The 19,570-nt window shown below is 38.5% G+C and overlaps 1 protein-coding gene across 2 annotated transcripts in view; it reads right to left on the bottom strand.

The window, feature by feature from the left end:
* Nucleotides 1-1,390: 1,390 nt before the first annotated feature.
* TBCA (tubulin folding cofactor A) overlaps nucleotides 1,391-19,570 on the bottom strand; it is a 69,834-nt gene continuing 51,654 nt past the window's right edge. For both annotated transcript variants that reach the window (XM_080573458.1, XM_080573457.1), the window contains 3 exons: nucleotides 12,928-13,033; nucleotides 3,510-3,596; nucleotides 1,391-2,087 (listed from right to left, as the gene is read on the bottom strand). In XM_080573458.1, coding sequence (XP_080429584.1) covers nucleotides 2,007-2,087; nucleotides 3,510-3,596; nucleotides 12,928-13,033 — 274 coding nt within the window. In that variant the 3' untranslated portion in view covers nucleotides 1,391-2,006. The remainder of the gene's footprint in view (nucleotides 2,088-3,509; nucleotides 3,597-12,927; nucleotides 13,034-19,570) is intronic.

Below are 19,570 nucleotides of genomic sequence, written 5' to 3'. Positions count from 1 at the left end.
GTATGTTCAGTCTTTTGGAGAATTTAGTAAGAGGGAAGATGAAAAGGATGGGGAGATTGTCATCTTGGTTCATGATGCAATCAGAGGGAGCTAGAAAATAGCTCGGACAAAAATGTGGAGGCAAACATGGCTCAGGTTGTGACAACTGCAGACACAAGAAAACATTCTATTCTAGAAACTACTGCACTGAGAAGCTTTTCCCTGGAGTTTGGTTTATACATTAACTACCTATTAACTACCATGCATCCTTAATGCCAACTTAAGCCATTCTGCAAGGCTTCTTCTATCCAGCCACTACAGGTAACACCTATTTTCAGCATTCATGCTGACCTGCATTCCTTGTGGCGTTCAGCAACTGCACGCCATTCTTCTGTGGATATGTTTTTTCAGGAGTGTGTATTATTTCTTCTTCTGAAGAGTAATCTTTATCTGAAGTTCTGCCTTACCCAGCAGACTTGGCATTCCCCCCCCCCCCCCCCCAAAGCTCCTTATCAGGTCAGTGTTTATTTACCAGATTCCACTCAGTAGCCTGCAAAGCATAGCTAGTTGCACTGACTGCAGCTGGTCAGCTAGGGATGCAATTTGCTTTGTCTGCTCCAGCTTGCCGTTCCTGGTGAAGGTCCACAGAAGATGACTGAAATGTGTATGCCAAGACAGATGTTCTCTTCAGCAGCAGTTCACTTGTGCTGTGAACAGGGCAAGGTCATTTTGCAGCTACTTACCTAGGGCATGATGCTGGGAAGAAGGTGTGCATACACTCTATGAAACCATAGTGTTGTCACAAATGCTTTTAGCTCCTAGAACTGTCTAAGATCTGGCATATGATCTGGCTAAGATCTGTCTAAGACTGGGATCTGGCATCTCCTAATTCAGAAGTAGGTCATTCTGCAGCCAATCAGAAATCTTGCAATGCTGATAATCTGTCAAAGAAGTGCTTAGGAGTTATTGAGAAGTACACATTACTTTCATTGTGCCAAATAGATGTAGATGAAACTGCAGTTTACACATACTCAGGCAAACAAAAAAAATCTATAAAGAGCATTCAATAGAGCACCACACAAAAGGTATGTTTTGCTTCCTGTTGCCCTTAAGGAACAAGCCAAAAAACTTTCAAACTAGAAAAACTAATATAAAAAAACCTTTTTTGTTCATCAGCAGAGCTTTCTCTTTGCTGTTTATAGAAGCCATTCTGAAAGAACACAGCTTTTGTACATAGTGTTTTAATGATCTTCCATGTAGATCAAGCATTGTTCCCTTATCCATTTGTTTTGTTTCAGCTTCTGGGGTTTGAACTTTGTACAAAAAAGTCACAGTGGCCAAGGTGAACAGCTGTGATTTCAGGAAGAGTTCACTCCAGAACTCCTACAAGCAGATCCAACTGACAACATACTAAACAGCTGCAAAATTCTTTTTATTGAAAAAGTACCTTAATTTTGATCAATGGAAATTGTGTGAATTGGGCTCTACAAATCAACCTCAGGCAAATTGAGAAAGGTTTGGAATCAGCTCTTAATTCCATCTTAGGCTCAAAGATAAACAAGGAGTAATACTTGATAAACTTACAGATTAACTGCATCACAGAAAAAAAATAGGTGACTTTGAAGTGTCATTTAGTTCATTTCCTCTTTCAGTACAGATTTTATGCTATAATGGCTTGAAATTATTTCAATTACAAGGTGCTTCTAAAGTATTTATTAGCACCTCACATTCCTTACATAGCTAAACACTTGAACTGTACTTTATTTCTTAGCCTAAGCTTATATTAAATAGATTTTTTTTTTAAATTCTTTTTGTAGTTGAGGTGAACTGGCAATGCTTCTGTTTTGCCTGAATTTGGAACACACAGATGTTTCAGAACATCCTTTATTTGATGCATCTTGCAGTAAGAGAAAGGCCAGTTTGCATAAAGGGAACCTTAGCAAGTCAGCAGTAGTAATAGAGCTGTAGTAAAACAAAGGTGTGGAATGGACCCAGTGCTAATGCATATAAAGAGTACTGAAAAACTTCTAAGCTTCCAGCTTGACCGACTCTAGTATGGAACGTGCTTCTTTATACTCTTCAGCTTCTTCCAATTCTTTTTCATTTTCCTGGAATTAAAAACAAAACTTTTGAGTACTTCAAAAATAACTGATATTGGAATGTATTTGAGGAGTAAACTATGAAATGTAGGATATATCCTTACTGAAAGCACTAGTTTTACATGACTCAAAACACAGGTAATTTCTTTTGTCCTATTTAAGGTCCATTATAATATCTGTCACATTTGAGTAGATTTGACTTATGCATAACTTTATTTTATGAATATTCTGAATGAATTTTTTATGAACTCTTTATGAATAATTCTGAATATTTTATTCTCTGAATAAAATAAAGTATTTAAAAACAAGGACAGAGTAACTGGAACCAACAACAAGAGAACTCAGAACAAAAGTACCATTAGGAAAAAGCTTAAAGAGTCTGACAGTTGAAAAAATATATAACTACACAGTTAATTTTAATAAAAACATTGAAGGTGATCTAAGAAAAGAAAGCAACCTTTAAAGACTTCCAAATTCTTAACAACAATAGTAACTCCCCATATTTCTCATTTTGTGTTTGTATAGCGTGCTGTACAGACCAACAGTATCACTTCTGCATGCGAATGAAACCTAGATCAGCTAACTGTCAAGTAAGTTGCTGAACGGCAGAAGGACCCTAAATCTTGCCACATTCTGAGCATTCCTTTTGGAAACAAGTACAGGCATACCACCCAAAGACAAGATGCTGTATGTTTTCCCCTGAGAAAGGATATGCATTTTAGCCATCAAATGTGTTTGAAGCTTAATTTACAGTATATATTTTATAGCCTCACAGTAGCATTTACCTTTGTAGTAGCATTCTTGGTGAAAAGTCAGCTTTTAAAATAAACGTAATAATAGCCAAACCTAGTATATTTTCAGTGAATCTATTTGTACCAGATATTGTTTATTCCTGCAGGTATTCGTATCCTAAAAATGCATCCCAGTTGCTCACCTCAATAATAAATAGTATAGAGGCAGTACTCAGCAATGACTCAGCTGTCTTGTTTCTTATACACATCATAATAATAGTAGTAGGCAAAAGATTTTGAATATTTCAGTTCACTACCAGTATATTGTGTACATCTGTATAAAACTAGAAAGACTACCTAATGTGGGTGAACTATTTTTTCTAATCATGTAATTAGCAAAGGAACTGAGTCCATTGTAGCAGTATTGAAGTATATGTTGGATATACATTCCATCAAAGACTGTCTCCAGTATATTAAATATGCACAGAATTTTCATAGACTGAAGACTAAGTCGGTGTAGATGGTTATCTGAGATGGAGTTCTGGGGTATGTTACAGGATGCCAGTCTTAGGTCCCATAAAAAGGTATTTTTCAGTCCAGCTCTATTCTGCTGCAATTGCAGTGCAGACTAGTATGTTTATCCATGTTCATCAAAGCATATCAGCATTTCATGGTAAGTAGTTTTTGATGCTATACTTACTAGTAGTTGGGTAAGATCTGCATGTGCAATTTCTAATCTGCGCTGACAGTCTGGAATCATCATTCGTGACTCTTGTAAGATCTCGACCTGTGAAAATTGGAAGCCAATGAAATGAAAATGTATTCCATACAGAAATGTTTTTTAAGACAAGTCTTTAGTACGAAAAATCAGTAGTCCAGTCATCATCTACGAACTTCAGAAGGATTGTACCTATTTTCTGAATTTTCGCCTATTTTAGTAAAAGACACTCACTTAGCATAATTGCTTAAAACTCTGTTAATTTACAGGACATTTCCATTACTCTGTGCTTAATTAACTATAAAGTATTAAGTAGAAAACAGTATTTACAATATTTTTTCCCTTAGAAAAGTACAGCCTGGTAAGCTTTCCATACAACATTTGTTAAAAAAGGCTATTTAAAACAAACTTTCTCCTGCTGTCACAAAGCAGCTTCATCCAAAATGGGATCAGCTGGTTATATAAATATCTCCTGCATCTTTTGGGTAATAAAGAAAAACAGTGTTCAGATAATACCACATAGAGATAATTACTGCATGAAAAAAGTTATTGAGTTATTGATCACATTGTGTGCACACTGCAGGAGGCTCTGACTGAAAGACAAAGGTAAAGAAAAATGAAAAGCAAAGACCAGCAGGCTCGTATTTTTGATGCTTATCATGCATAAAAAGTTATTACTTATCCTTGTGCTTCATTTTAGGAGAAAGATTATTCTCACCATGCACTTTGAACAAAATTACTAAACTGGCACCCCACTGAATCTGAACATCCTGCCTCCTCCTACAGAAAACAACTTCAGATTTATATAAGTGAACATTTATTTCATGGAACATTTCTGGACCTGAAATCCAACTACTGAAAAGAAAAGGTATGCAAAGTTGTTCAGTAAAGTTAAATCTATTTAGAGATGAAAATCAGTTAGATATTTAAGTACGAAACCGTTTCTGCATTCACGATAACCTGCAACAGAAGGTATTCACTTTAAATGGCTCACCACATTCTGTCATTCCTGTGTTTCATTTTCCTTTCGGTATTAATGCTGCCATACTGAAGGGAACCAAAGGGAACACCATCATCACAAAATGGAAGAAAAACTATGGCTAAGAATATTTTATAGGAAGGCCTGTTGTTGTAAAACATTATTTCATGTACTTACATGTCTTATGTTTAAGTTTTCTGTTCAATACATTTTTAAGAGAAAGGGTTTAAAAACTTTGTTTCTAGCTTCTTTTCAGAGAATCTAGGGCAAAATTCATATACTTTAATAAAGCAACATAGGTGATATGTTAAAATAAAGTTAAGCACCTCCAAGTTACAATTCTCATCAACATTACCATTTTTCTTTTAAGCACTCAGTATTGGACTGTGTTAAAAACATGGTTAGTCACTCTGCATATTACACTTTCAGTAGCAATCAAATACATAAAGACTTGTAAATTCCAGAGAATGAGGTGTGTCAAAATGCATGAGATGATGCATTCTGATTTCTGTACTACAACTCGTTTCTATAGAGAATACCTATGGGAGTGAGAATATCCACTGATTATATCCTTGGGATGGTATTGCTAACTAGTTGTGTATTACAAAGCTGCTGGATGATGTGGAAACTAGTCATTTATTTCATATATGCCACTCAATAAGCAATCTAGGAAGGGAAGACACAAATCTAGGATCTGCAGGCTCCAGTCCTGGGTTTTGTAAGAAAAGAACAAAACTAGCCAAATTCCTCAGTTCAAAACAGAATATGAATGAGATCCAAAGGGGTGCTGTGTTTTATTTATATTTGCCAGCACTTATGCAACAATATGAAACAGAAGAAAGATAAATCCTGGAACTACCTTCTTCAGCAAATGGTTGGAGAACGGAACAGGGGTTTTACGGAACCAAGACTGAAGTTAATTACTAAATGACCTATGCAAATTTTAATAACTTCTGCACAAAAAAAAAACTTTTTTTCAAGTAATACTGATTATCCCAGATAGACATTTTACTGTTGCAAATGCATATAATAAAGCACAGTCTAAAGCTCAAATAATTAGATATGTTTTAGAGCTGGAAAAAAAAGTGTTTACTCTCCTACTGTTTTGAAAATTAAAGAACAACCCTCTCTCCTCCCTCAGCACACTCTAGAAACATTCTGACTGAACTCTAAGGCGTTTAAATTATAAGCAGGTCACGGAGGAAGTTATTATATGAAACTGATCTAACTTTGCAAAGAACCATAAACATCTTCAAGGTTTCTGTGAATTACAATGCCAAATAGAAGTATTAAAAAACTGGAGTAACTGAAGTGCAGTTAAATGAAGTGTTAAGACAAAGCAATAAAGCACAAAACCATACGGATAGCAAATTCAATTTGTTGTCAATAAGTGCACATAGGACCAAAAGAGTTATGGCAACTACGGTGAGGATGATGTCCCCATTCCTTTCAGTGTATTTAGGAAGCCAGTTAAATCTCTTCAAACAGCCACATTTCTAGCCAGTTGTCTTTCAGGATTGAACGTATTTCTAATGAACAGATGTTTGGCATCTTGCAAAGGAAAGGAGCCTGCTCAGATGTGATGGAGCTCTCTAACTGTTGAGGTATATGTAGCCTATTTACTAAACACGACGTGGATTTTTCATAAATTGGATCAGATGTCAAAGAACCGGTGTGCCTATTATACTATCAATGGCCTTCAAAATATTTTACATAAATTCCAGATTGCAGCAACAGATAAAATAGGACTGCAGACAGAAAAGCCAAACAGATGCAAACGCACAGACCAGTTTATTAAGTGGAAGGGCACCATAACAAATAAAAAGACAACTATTTTACCTATTCACAATAAGCACATAGGCCAAACACAACTCTGTGGAAAACGGTTGAGGATGCTTTACACATAAGCTGAGGCTTTAGACATAAGCAACTTTGATTTCTTTATCAACGACATAGACAACATGATTGAAAGCACCCTCAGCAAGTTTGCAGACGACACCAAGCTGAGTGGTACGGCTGATACCAAAGAAGGAAGAGATGCCATGCTAAGGGACCTGGACAAACTTGAGAAGTGGGCCCATGTGAACTGCATGAGGTTCAACAAGGCCAAGTGGAAGGTGCTGCACATGGGCTGGGGCAATCCCAGACATGAGCACAGACTGAGAGAAGAACTCACTGAGAGCAGCCCTGCAGAGAAGGGCTCAACCACCACACCAGTTCTGGGGCCTCCAGCACAATAAAGATGTGGGGATCTTAGAGCAGGTACAGAGGAGGGCCACGAAAATGATCAGAGGGCTGGAGCACCTCTGCTATGAAGAAAGACTGAGAGAGCTGGGGCTGTTCAGGCTACAGAAGAGAAGGCTTCCTCACTGCAGGTTTTCAGTACTTAAAGACGTCTCATAAAAAAGATGGAGAGCAACTTTTTGCTCGGGCAAATAACGATAAGACAAGGGGAAATGGTTTTAAACTAAAAGAGGGGAGATTTAGATTAGAGGTTAGGTAGAAATTCGTCACTCAGAGGGTGGTGAGGCACTGACACAGGCTGCCCAGAGAAGCTGTGGATGCCCCATGCCTGTAAGTGCTCAAGGCCAGGCTGGATGGGGCTTTGAGCAACCTGGTCTGTGGGAGGTGTCCCTGCCCATGGCGGGGGGTTGGAACGAGATAAGCCTTCAAGGTCCCTTCCAACCCAAACCATTCTATGATTCTATGATTTAAGAGATCCCATAATAAAAGTTCAAAGGCACTATTTCAACTTACCTAGGCAGATCAGAACTGCTTAGATGAGAAAGATTCTCGACTTTTCGGATCACCAAGCACTCATATTAAAACATCAAATTTTTGTTAACTTGAAGAACAGCAATAAAAGTAACTGCTTGTGAGCATCAATACCAAGTACTCTGCAACAGGAAGCAATTTTGCTGAGCCCGACTGACCTGTACAGTATAATGGGGACAAATTTTATTGGCTTCAAGAAGGTGAAAGCAGATTCTGTTTTTCTTTTCAGGTGACCCACAACTAAATATGAGATTTTGACGTGCTGATCCACAAATTGTTTGAAAACAACAGGAAAACCCTTATGGGGCTATTATTCCTTGATCTTAGAAGAAACTCCAATGAGCTACTGTGTCAAAGGGTATGGTGACAATGTTTGATATGACAGGAAAGGTGTTCTAAACATAAAAGACTAAGAAAAATCAGGTATGTGAATGAGTCATATATATTTATATGTGAATTAAATGAACACATGAGTATATATGTGTGTGTTCATGCTTTTAAATACTGTTTTACAATCGCATGCACTTTGACTGTTGCACAACTGAAAACAGATAATTGTAACAACAGATGATTTAAGGTGAAAGGGACTACCCGAGGTCAACTTGTCTAATCTCCTGCTCAAGCAGGGCCAGCAGGAATGGATTGCCCAGGACCACACCAAGGTGGCTTCTGAGTATTTTGAAGGAGGAAGATTCTACAGCCTCTCTGGGCAGCCTGTGCCAGTGCTCTGTCACCCACAGAGCACAGAAGTGCTGGCTGGTGTTCAGGGAGAACCTCCTGTGTTCCAGTCTGTGGCCACTGCCTCTTGTCCTGGCACTGGGCACAAGTGAAAACAGCCTGGCTCCATCTTCATTGCGCTCTCCCTTCAGCTATTCTCAAAGCCTCTCTTCATAGGAGAGAGGCTCTGGTTCCTTCATTATCTTCATGGCCCCTTGTCAGACTCTTTCCAGGATGTCTATGTCTCTCTTGTACTGAGGAGCCCAGCACTGGAGACAGTACTACAGAGGTGCAATGTCATTGATGCTGAGTAGAGGGGAAGGGATCACCTCCGTCAACCTGCTGGCAACACTTTGCCTAATGCAGCCCAGGATAGTATTAGCCTTCTTTGTGGTGAGGGTTTTCCTTCTTAGCTGTTTCAGGAAATAGTCTGCCTCCATCTGAACAAAGCAAGAAAAATATTGCTGTTTTCATTAATATGTGAAAAAAACTATACTAGCAAAACTGTATGTACTCTGTCACGCAGATATTAAATTCTATGTTAAGTCCATTAGAGTTTTAATTCATCTAGAAATGACATTATATTAGAAGTAATTTGGAACTGTAAGATAACTATTAATAAAAAAGGCAATTTGTTATCAGTAAAAACTCCGACACTTAACAAAAACTTGGAAGTAGATCTACAATCCCATTGAGAGGAAACAAACAGTAGATACCTCATTTTTTTTGTACATTCATAAGCCTCAAGATAAAAGCATTAGATGGGAAAGGATGTAATTTGTACCCAGGACAAATCAACAGCCACAGAAATACAGAAAACTACTGGTTCCTAACATTAGTCTACTCTCATAAGTGACTATAGTGCGAAGTTTCTATTAAAGTATCATGAAACCCTGTGTGAAGACTTCATGTATGGAAAACCATTACAAATGTGTAGAAACTCAGGCTTCATTAAAAGAAAAAAAAAAAGAAGTACAGTTGCATAACTTTCTGCAATCAGGGCTCTTAACGACTCTTTACAGATACTAAATTCAGAATTTGAATTTAGTAGAATGCTTCAGAAGTCTTTAAATATTTCGTATTCCAAATTTTTGTATAAATTACTTGAGTTCAGTTTTTAATAAGCCTATTTTCAGTTTAGTATCTTACAAAGATTGTTAAAGTTTCTTTCTTTCCTCATATTTTTTCCCCTCATACTGCTCTTCATTTATTACTTCTTTTTTATCTGCCAATTTAGCCAAAATAAATTGTTATAAATTTTCCCCTATTTCTATACTTCTCATCTGTCTTTTATAGATAAAAAGTAGGTACTACAGAGTTGTTTTTTATTTATATATTTAAATAAGTTGTAAGTAATAGGAAAGAAAGGGCTTCCTTGCCCTATTATACTAGAGATTCTTTCCCTGGGATACACAATCTACCACACATAATTCTTGCTTAGTATATGAGCTGAAATACAGCAAGTAGTATAAATACAATGTGCACCAGGAACAATGGTACTATACAAAGTCTTTGAATTATATCCTTGGTCAGAGCATACTAACATGGAGAGTGAACTCTCCTTTTTGTTTCTCTGATACCAAACCTGCTCCTCACTAACTTAGTCTTTCTGCACCCAGCAATTGCCAACAACCTGGTTTGGTCACTATCTCTGCTAGAGATCACTTGAGTATGCAGGAACCACAAGTTGCCCCACTACCTAACGAGTTAGAAGAAAAACACTGAGTCAAACCCTGACTATTGTTCTACAGAGGGACTGATGCCTTCTTGCAGACCAGACACACACTGAAGTCCAACTATGCTGTAGGAATCTGATTATTCTTTTTAAAGTAAAATCTTCCTTAGTCACTTCTGTACTGGTAACCCATATTCTACTGCAGGGTTCTAACTAGAAAGCTAAATGAGACTAGTGGTGCATTAAGAGGTAAGTAATGGTTTTAAGCTTTTTAAGCCTTCCTCCCTCAACTATTGATTGATATGTATCTATATATACTTATCTATTTTAGCTGATACCTCAGCTAAAATAATAGTTAAAATTATTTTCATAGTCTCAAATGATTGAATTCATTCCCATCCTTTCCCATTAAAGGGCAAGAAAATCTTCAGAGTAGTCAGCATGGATTCACCATGGTGAAGTCATGTTTTGCCAACCTGATCAGCTTCTGTGATGAAATGACCAGCCTGATAGATGAAGGGAGAGCAGTGGATATTTTCTACCTGGACTTCAGTAAGGCCTTTGATGATGTCCCCTGTAAGATCCACATAAAGAAGCTGCTGAAATATGGGTTGGATGAGCAAACAGTGAGGCTGACTGAAAACTAGCTGAATGGCTGGACCCAGAGGGCAGTGGTCAGTAGCACAAAGTCTAGTTGGAGGCCAGTAATGAGTAAGTAAGTATTCCAGGGGTCAATACTGGAACCAGTCCTGCTTAACATCATTAATAATCTGGGTAACAGCGCAGAGCTCCCCCTCAGCAAGTTTGCAGACAGCGCAAGACTAGCAGATACACTAGAGAGGTTGTGCTACCATCCGCAGGGACCTCAACAGGCTCGAGAAATGGGCTGGCAGAAACCTTAAAGTTCACCAAGGAAAAGTGCAAAGTCTAGCACCTGATGAGGAACAACTCCAGGCACTAGTACATACTGGGGTCCACCCAGCTGGAAAGCTCTGCAGAAAAGGACCTTTGAGTCCTGGTGGGCACCAAGCTGAACATGAGCCAGCACTGTGCCATTGCCAGAAAGAAAGCTAGTGGTATCTTAGGCTGCATTCATCAAAGCAAGTTTATGGAGGTGATCCTTCCAACTCAGTGAGGCCGCACTGCTGTAGTACTGCCTCCCATGCTAGGCTCCTTAGTACAAGAGAGACATGGACATCCTGAAAAGAGTCAGACAAAGGGCCGTGAAGAAGATGAAGGAACCAGATCACATCTCCTGTGAGGACAGTCAGAGAGCTGGGACTGTTCAGCCCAGTGAAGAGAAGACTGAGGTGGGATCTTACCAACGTATACCAATGAAGGGAGGGTACAAAGAAGACTGAGACAGGCTCTTCTCAGTGGTGCCCAGTGCCACACAATGGGCACAAACTGGAACACGAGGTTCCATCTGAACACCAGGAAGTACTTCTTTACTCTGAGTGATGGAGTGATGGAACAGGTTGCCAAGAGAGGTCATGGAGTCTCCCTCCTTGGAGATTTTCAAAAAGTATCTGGATACGGTCCTGGGCAACGTGCTCTAGGTGGCCCTGCTTGAGCAGGGGGTGGACCAGATGACTTCCAAAGGTCCTTTCTGACTTAAAACCGTTCTGTAATTCTGTGATCTCACAAATGCTACTTTTAATTACTGAAACAAAGACTACAACCATATTTTTAAATAAACTCAGATTAGGGTGTTATTAACTAAAAACAATCCTTGAAATGTTTAACTGCAGTTTTTGTTGTTTTTTTTAAGAATTTCTCAAAATATTAAGTCCATCCAAAATATGTTTTTGAGCAAACTCTTCTGGTATTTTATAATTTTGTTTAGTGTAAGAGATTTGACCTTATGACAAGCGTGCACACTGGTTTTAAGCCTCCAGGTTCTTCCTAACCTAAAAATATGACTTTCCGAATGCAAAGCGCACTACAAGAACAGATGTCATTGTAGGGACTGCTTTTCAATTCAGGCAGTGCTGAATGAATCTAGACCATTCTCTTTGAAGGCTTTTGTCACTGGTCTCTGAGAACACTTTCAAGTAGTGTGCAACATTTCATTTCGCAGCAAAAGTTCACAGACTTTCTGCTGGATTTCACTTCAGTGATTTCTTGCATGTCATAGAGGAAATACCATGGTACAGTCAAGTAATCTGATAGATGTGGGACACTAAAAATGGGAATTGCATTCATTAGTTCTTGTTAGCATCAGTAGATCTTCAGGAATACTACTGTTTCTGTAGGACCTTGGAGTCTCAGTCAGTGGTGAGACAGAGACAGCTCAACTCTAGAAATACGTCTTACAGAAATTTTATGTTTGTATTTCTTTCCCATATCACAATGAAAACAAGAACAGACATGCACACATGAACTGAAATCTGAATTTATTACATGTTTTACCTTGTTTTAAAAGGACCTTCTCCTGGTTTTTGTTGATTTTTACATTTGGGTTTTGTTTTACCTGTTCTTCTAAAATGAAGATGGGACAACAGGAGGCTTTATAACATGAGGCCACCAAACTTGTGAAACCTGCTTATGAGTGAAGGTAATTCTCATTTATAGTTTCAGTGAAGACTTAAAGAGAAAACACATAGGAAATGTTTAGGAAAAAAACATTGTTCAAAGACAACATTCTTAGTTGAAAAAATACAGTCTGCAACCACTGTGAGGAACCTTCTAAGAAAAAATTATCATATTTTAACAGTGACTGTAAATGATACTCTTGAGCATACCTAACTACAGTATGCACCTTGCTAGTTAGTGCCTTCACTACAAATTCAAGCAGCTCCTAGGACAGACACATACCCATTGCTCTCCCTTAGAGGACTGTGATTTCACCAAAGTGATAATAGCATACAAAGAAGGAACATTTCAATTCTAGTGTATTAACAGGCATTCTCACTTCACAGTAACACTTGCACTTACCACCAAGCACTTAAACGCATTCAGAACATTTATTTTCAGGCTGACAGTATTTCTGAGAATGGGAGTTCACGATGGCCTGATATTCATTGTTAGTGATAGCCATCTTGATACCAAGTGGAAAATAGTCTATACCCAGTCTCCTTATGGTTATCAGTTCTGGAGGGCAGGAATTTTCCACAAATGCATATTGTGACTTTTATAATTGATAGGATTTTAGTCTGGAGGAGTCTGAAAAAAGTACATGAGTTTTTTTGCTTAAGGATGACTATGATTAAATCAAAGCAAAGAAGGATTTTACAAGTTTTGGGATAGTTTACCTGCTTCTTTATTCCATAATCATCACATGCTTCAGCTTTCATTTTTTCAATCTTTTCTTCTTGTTGTTTTGCCTCTTTTTCGTACATAAGTTTTTCTTTTGCCAATCTGCAATTAAACAAAATGATTATATAAGTCTGATTGTATTATGGTATAAAGTTACATTACTGATAACAACCCTCCTGCCTACCCCTGAAAGCTGCATCCCTATAACACAATACACAATTTTATATAACAAAAAAGGCTCTAAAATACTGTAAGAAACTGCATCTCGGAAATGCTGAATTTAGCTACAATATATAACCATTCTTATAAAAATTATTTAAATTAAAATGTTTTAAAGATTCTTTGTGGTTTTATCTGTACTGAATATCCTATAAAAGCTATACACTGGTACTTCATTTCAAATACATAACAGAAACAGACAAGAAGCTGCCCGCTAAGTCTGGATGACTGCTAATGAAGACAGTAGTACAGAGGAGAAAGCTATCTCTGTATCTCAAAAAAGTCCTCACAAAGTAGCTGAAACAATATTCAGGTGTCTACAAAGGCGACATTCTAATACTCAGCATTTACCAGACTTTCTTATTATCCAGGTTCCCATAGTTTTGTGAGTGACCTATATATTCTCTATTACAGGCATGTGGTCTTTTCCTCTCTCTCACTACTAAACACCATTGCACCTGCATTTTTAAATGAAAAATGACACTAAGGTGACATCCTTCTTAGTAATAACTTTGAAAAAATGTTATCACATGTAAATTAAAAGGAACAGCATTCCCAAGTTCACAAACTGTTATTTCAAAATGTTTTTTTTTTTCTGATCACAACTACGTGTCATACCATTAAATGCAATACTTCATATACTAGGTTTTGTACAAAATAATAAAAATTAAAATTCCCAAATAACACAGTAGCCTCCTAGTCCTGTGTTCCTTAGAGTATCTTCCTCATTGTTCTGTGTGCAGACAAAAGTAACAGTTTGATAATTTATCTTATAGCAATTTTCCTTATGGCCTATTTTTTAGAGGGAAAAGAATCCATCTTCTAATCCTACTCATGGATTAGGATGCTTTTTGTTAATGAGTATAGATTCAAGAATAATGCATTTTTTTCTTTTCTTCCTATATTGCCTAGTAGCTAGAAATATGTATAACAAATTTCCATCACTACTAAGAAAAACACTTAAATTTGCTTTGGCAGTGAAGTTTGATGTCATTAAGCAAATGTAAACCCTGAACATGTATTATAATGGATAAGCTAAAAACACGTGTAGGTCTTAAATGTGGAAGAAGCTTATGTCTTTAACAGCTAACTTTGAGAGTAACAGTTGAAGACCATTAGCCTTAAGAGACTTACTTGATTTCAACACGCAAAGGTTGAAGCCTGGGTTGCAGTGACCACGCCCTGGTTGAGTTTGTGATCTTGAGGGATTTGGATCTAGCTAGGAGCAAAGTCAGGACCCTGAACTTCAGAAGAGACAACTTCCAGCTGTTCAAAGAATTAGTGAATGAGATCCCATGGGACATGGTCCTTAGGGACAGAGAATCTGATCAGAGCTGGCAACTCCTTAAGGATATTTTGCTTTGAGTGCAAGAGCTCTGTATTCTAATATGCAATAAATCAAGCAGGGAAGGTAGGAAAACAGCATGGTTGAACAAGGAAGGCAATAACTTAGGCAAAAGAAAGAAATGCACAGATGGTAGAAACAGGGCCGTGTGCCCTGGGAAGAGTACAGAAATGCTGTCTGGATGTGCAGGGGCAGGATCAGGAAAGCCAAGGCACTGACAAAACTAAACATGGCCAGGGATGCAAAGACTAACAAGAAGGGGTTCTGCAAGTACATTGGCTGCAAAAGAAAGACCAAGGAGAGTGTAGGGCCTCTAACAAATGAAGACGGAAAACACGTAATGACAGATGTGGAGAAGGCAGAGGTACTTAACTTCTTTGCCTCAGTCTTCACTAGTCGTCAGGCTTCACACATCTCTTGAGTCCCCAAAACTCTGGGTGGGGGCTGGGAGAGCAGAATCCCTCCCACTGTAAGTGAAGAGCAAGTTCGGGACCTCCTAACACAACAACTACAAGTCTATGGGCCCTGATGACATGCATCCCAGGGTCCTGAGAGACTTGGCTGATGTAGTCGCCAAGTCCCTCTCCATCATATTTGAAAAATCATGGCAGTCAGGTGGAGTCCCCGGTGACCAGAAAAAGGGAAACATCACTCCCATTTTTAAAAAGGGTAGAAAGGAAGACCTGAGGAACTACAGACTGGTGAACCTCACCTCTGTGCCTAGCAAGACCATGGAATGAATCCTCCTGGAGGCAATGTTAAGGCACATGAAGGATAAGGAGGTGATCCGAAACACCCAGCACAGCTTCACCAAGGCTAAATCATGCCTGACCAGACTGGTGGCCTTCTGCGATGGAGCGACTGCATCAGTCGACAAAGGAAGACCAACTGATGTCATGTACTTGGATTTCTCTAAGACTTCTGACATGGTCCCACGCAACATCCTAACCTCTAAATTGGAAAGATACGGATTTGAAGGGTGGACCAGCCTGTGGATAGAGAATTGGCTTGATGGCCCCACCCAGAGAGTAGCAGTCAACAGCTCCCTGTCCATCTGGAGGCTGGTAACGAGTGGTCTCCCTCAAGGGATCACCTTGGGACTGGTGCTTTTCAACATCTTCATCAATGACATAGAGAATGGGATAAACTGCACCCTCAGCAAGTTTGATGACACCAAGCTGAGTGATGAGGCTGATACCAAAGAAGGAAGAGATGCCATCTAAAGGGACCTGGACAGGTTGGAGAAGTGAGCCCATGTGAACCTGATGAGGTTCAACAAGGGCAAGTGCAAGGTGCTGCACCTGGGTTGGAGCAAACCCAGACAGGAGTACAGACTGGGAGAAGAACTCATCGAGAGCAGCCCTGCAGAGAAGGATGAGGGCATTCTGGAGGATGAAAAGCTTGACATGAGCAAACAGTTCACACTTGCAGCCTAAAAGGCCAACTGTGTCCTGGGCTGCATCAAAAGAGATGTGACTAGCAGGTCAAGGGAGTTGATTGTCCCCCTCTGCTCTGCCCTTGTGAGACCCCACCTGGAGTGCTGCATCCAGGTCTGCCCCCCCGCACAAGAAACACGTGGACCTGTTAGAGCGAGTCCAGAGGAGGGCCACAAGGATGATCAGAGGGCTGGAGCACCTCTGCTATGAAGAAAGGCTGAGAGAGCTGGGGCTGTTCAGCCTGAAGAAGGCTCCAGGGAGACCTCACTGCGGCCTTTCAATACTTAAAGGGGTCTTACAAAAAGCATGGAGAAGGACTCTTTGCTCAGGTAGATAATGACAGGACAAGGGGGGATGGTCTTAAACTGAAAGAGGATAGATTTAGACTAGGCATTAGGAGGAAATTCTTCATTGTACTGGTGGTGAGGCACTGGAACCAGTTGCCGAGAGAAGCTGTGGATACCCCATCCCCTGAGGTGTTCAAGGCCAGGCTGGACGGGGCTTCAGCCAACACGATCTAGAGACAGGTGTCCCTGCTTACAGCAGGGGGGTTGGAGTTAGATGATCTTTAAGGTCCCTTCCAACCCGAGCCATTCTATGATTCTAGAATGCAAAGTAATCTCAGTTTTGGATGCAAAGCGAGTTTTTTCACACACTCAACTATAGCAAATGATGAACACAGAAAATTTCAAAAGGCTGAAACGGAAGATTAAGGTCTAATCTCATGCCCTGCAGTAATAGTTACACAGTAATCCATTATCAAGCTTAATTATTTGTTCTTATTGCTACTTTGCTCTTAAATCTTCCATTTTGTTACATCTGTTCATTAGGTGTATATTGGATTACATAATGCTGGAACTTGAACCAAAACATCCTCCAGCATCTGGAGAATGACAGAATAATGATCAGCTAATTCAAGACCGAAATGAACACAGAACTGCACAGAACTGCAATCCTGAGAGCATGCCAAAGAAAGCCCTTGGCCTAACAAGAGCAATCATCAGATCAGCCTGTACAAGATAAAACTGTTTAAGGAGAACTTAATAGCCAAAAGAACATAATCAGATCCAGGAAGCAAAGAACGTATTATACAAATGAAAAGAAAATAAATAAAGGTCTTGTAGAGAGCTTCATGGTCACGTTAGCACATCAGGGCAAATTAATTCCTAATTTGTCACAGTTAAGTGTTCCACTAGAAGTGCTGCTGAGGATGGACAGTTCAGAACAGTACTGAGAGGACAAGAACCCATTGTGAACTAAAGCTGCCACAGCAGTGGTATCTTGAGAAAAATTCCAAAGGGAATATTTGATATTATAACAGAAGGAACTCTCCCTGATGTTTATATCATAAAAAATTGTTTTGCCAAAGTAGCTTGAAACTTTGGTGCCACAAGTTGATCCAAGCTGGGCTGTGGCAATGCATCCCTGAACAGTCCAAATGCCTGTGGAATCATAACACCAGAGAGGGCCTTCAAGCCGTGTAAAGAACCTTTAGCAGCACATCAAGTGTGTAATACAGGTATCACCTAGGTCAGCTGTTACAAGTTAGCCAAATACTAGCTTTGAAAAGTAGTACTGGGGAAAGACAGCAACGTAGTTACTAGTAATATGGACACTATATCAGTGGCTGTAATTCCAACTGCTGGAACTAGCTCCAGTGTTAGCACCAGCAAATATTGATTTAATAGAGGATGAGTTAATTGTTTGATCAAGGTTGCTTGATTTAATTCAAGGCAGTATTATTTGCTTTTCTATTTTTAGGTTCAAAAAAAAAGTTAATTTCATTCAATCTGTGAGATTTTTTTTTGAATGAGAACAGCAAATTCCCTTGAGGGGGAGGAGAAGAGAGAAATCATTAAATACAGCTTTTATGTTCACTTAGTTATTAAAATGTATATACCATTGAAACTGAAGGCAACTAGCATTGCAAAACTTGCATATTTTTTTTTTCTAAGCTAAAATAAAGGGCAAAACGTTCGTGTTTACTTAAGTTTTCATACTACGTTTTCACACGCACGTCTTCCTCCATGCACACTAATTTTTCAAATGGACTACTATTTGCTTACTTCTTCCAAAAGGAAAAGAACAAGGACTGAATGTTCTGTCACAGTTTAGAACTAAATTTAACTTTTTTTGCCCACTTTTCTCAGATCTGGATACTTTAGATACTGTATTTACCTACCTACTTTTATTTCTGTACATTTCAGAAGCAGAACTTGAAGCATTCAGCTTTCAAAACATTAAGCCTGAAATATGATACTATTTTCAGTGACATATTTTCCATAGTTTCCATTATAGGTTATTCAATAATCAGAACTGGCTAGTTTAACTTTCCATTTGTTGCATGCAATTGAGATGTTGATGTTAATGCTATTAAAAAAAGTTCTTATTTAAAAAACATCTCCTGTAGTAAGTTCTTCCTTTAAATGCCAGGAAGCCATTTCTACTGAATACATAGATTTAATTTAGCTTGTCCCCAAGCAATAGCTTCTCTTTCAAAAGGTAAATTAAATTCTATAATGGAGAAATACTATCCCTTAGTCACCTCTTCCTTACAAATTTCAGCAAAATTCTGCACAAAAATACCCACGTGATATTTTGTTACTCTTCTTCCTTCACCCTTTGTCTATCTAGATGCAAGATTCTGTTCTTTCTTCTTGTTTTTTCCACGCCCCCCCCCCCAAAAAAAACCAACATTAAAATGGATGCTAAACCAAAATCTTTATACATGGTATGATCACATGAAACAAAAAAATTAATTAACAGCTCAGTAGGTATTTGAAAAAGCCAGATCATAACTTGTTGCATGTGAAGTCTACAGGTCATTTACAGATTTAAAAACCCTGCAACCATAAAACTCACTACAGACATAGCTTTAGCAGACATTATACAGTGTCCTAAGAAATATAAGGTGCAGTGTGCTATCAAATATGTCTTTTAACTGCAAGGATCCAAAACAAAAAGAGGGGAACAACAGAGGTTACTTCTTGCCATAGTTACACTTGTCAAGAAATAAACTTTTATTCAAGGAACACCTTTCTTTAAGTATCACGTGTTTAAACGATTCTGTCATCTGGTACCCATTTGAAAGCCTACAGTTAGCCTCATTTCAGTTACAGAATATCCTGCATACTGTAGTAGTTCTGTAAATAAACCAAACATTTATCACCATGAAGATCTATACATCGCAAGGCACATCGTGTTAAGAAATGTTGTCAGCTCTATGACCAGTTCTCTCAAATCTGATTAACAAGTTTGGAATCTAAATCTAGATTCTAGGATGTGTTTTTTTTTCTTTTATTCTTTTTAGTAAAAATGAGCCTGTTTTCAGTATTATCGTAAAAAAAATCAAAAAAAACTCAAATGTGTATTATAAACAGAACTTGGATGGGCACCAGTATGAAAGAATCAACATCCTTAAAACATATCTTGACTTTGTTCACAAAACAGAAATTCTAGTTCTTTATGCACTCAAAATATTTTGGTGTACATTACAACATGTCTCCTCTCAACTACCTTAAAATGCTAATTTCTAATTCTTCTGAGGTGTGCCTATGACAGTTGATATATATATATATATGTAACAAGTAAGTGGAAATGAAATTATCAGATATATTGCTTTCAGTCTAAGAACAGAAC

The sequence above is a fragment of the Anser brachyrhynchus genome (assembly GCF_964034855.1).
Source record: "Anser brachyrhynchus genome assembly, chromosome: Z".
Classification (NCBI taxonomy): domain Eukaryota; kingdom Metazoa; phylum Chordata; class Aves; order Anseriformes; family Anatidae; genus Anser; species Anser brachyrhynchus.
The sequence above is the reverse complement of the archived record's forward strand: the minus strand, read 5'-3'. Positions and strand labels throughout refer to the sequence as shown.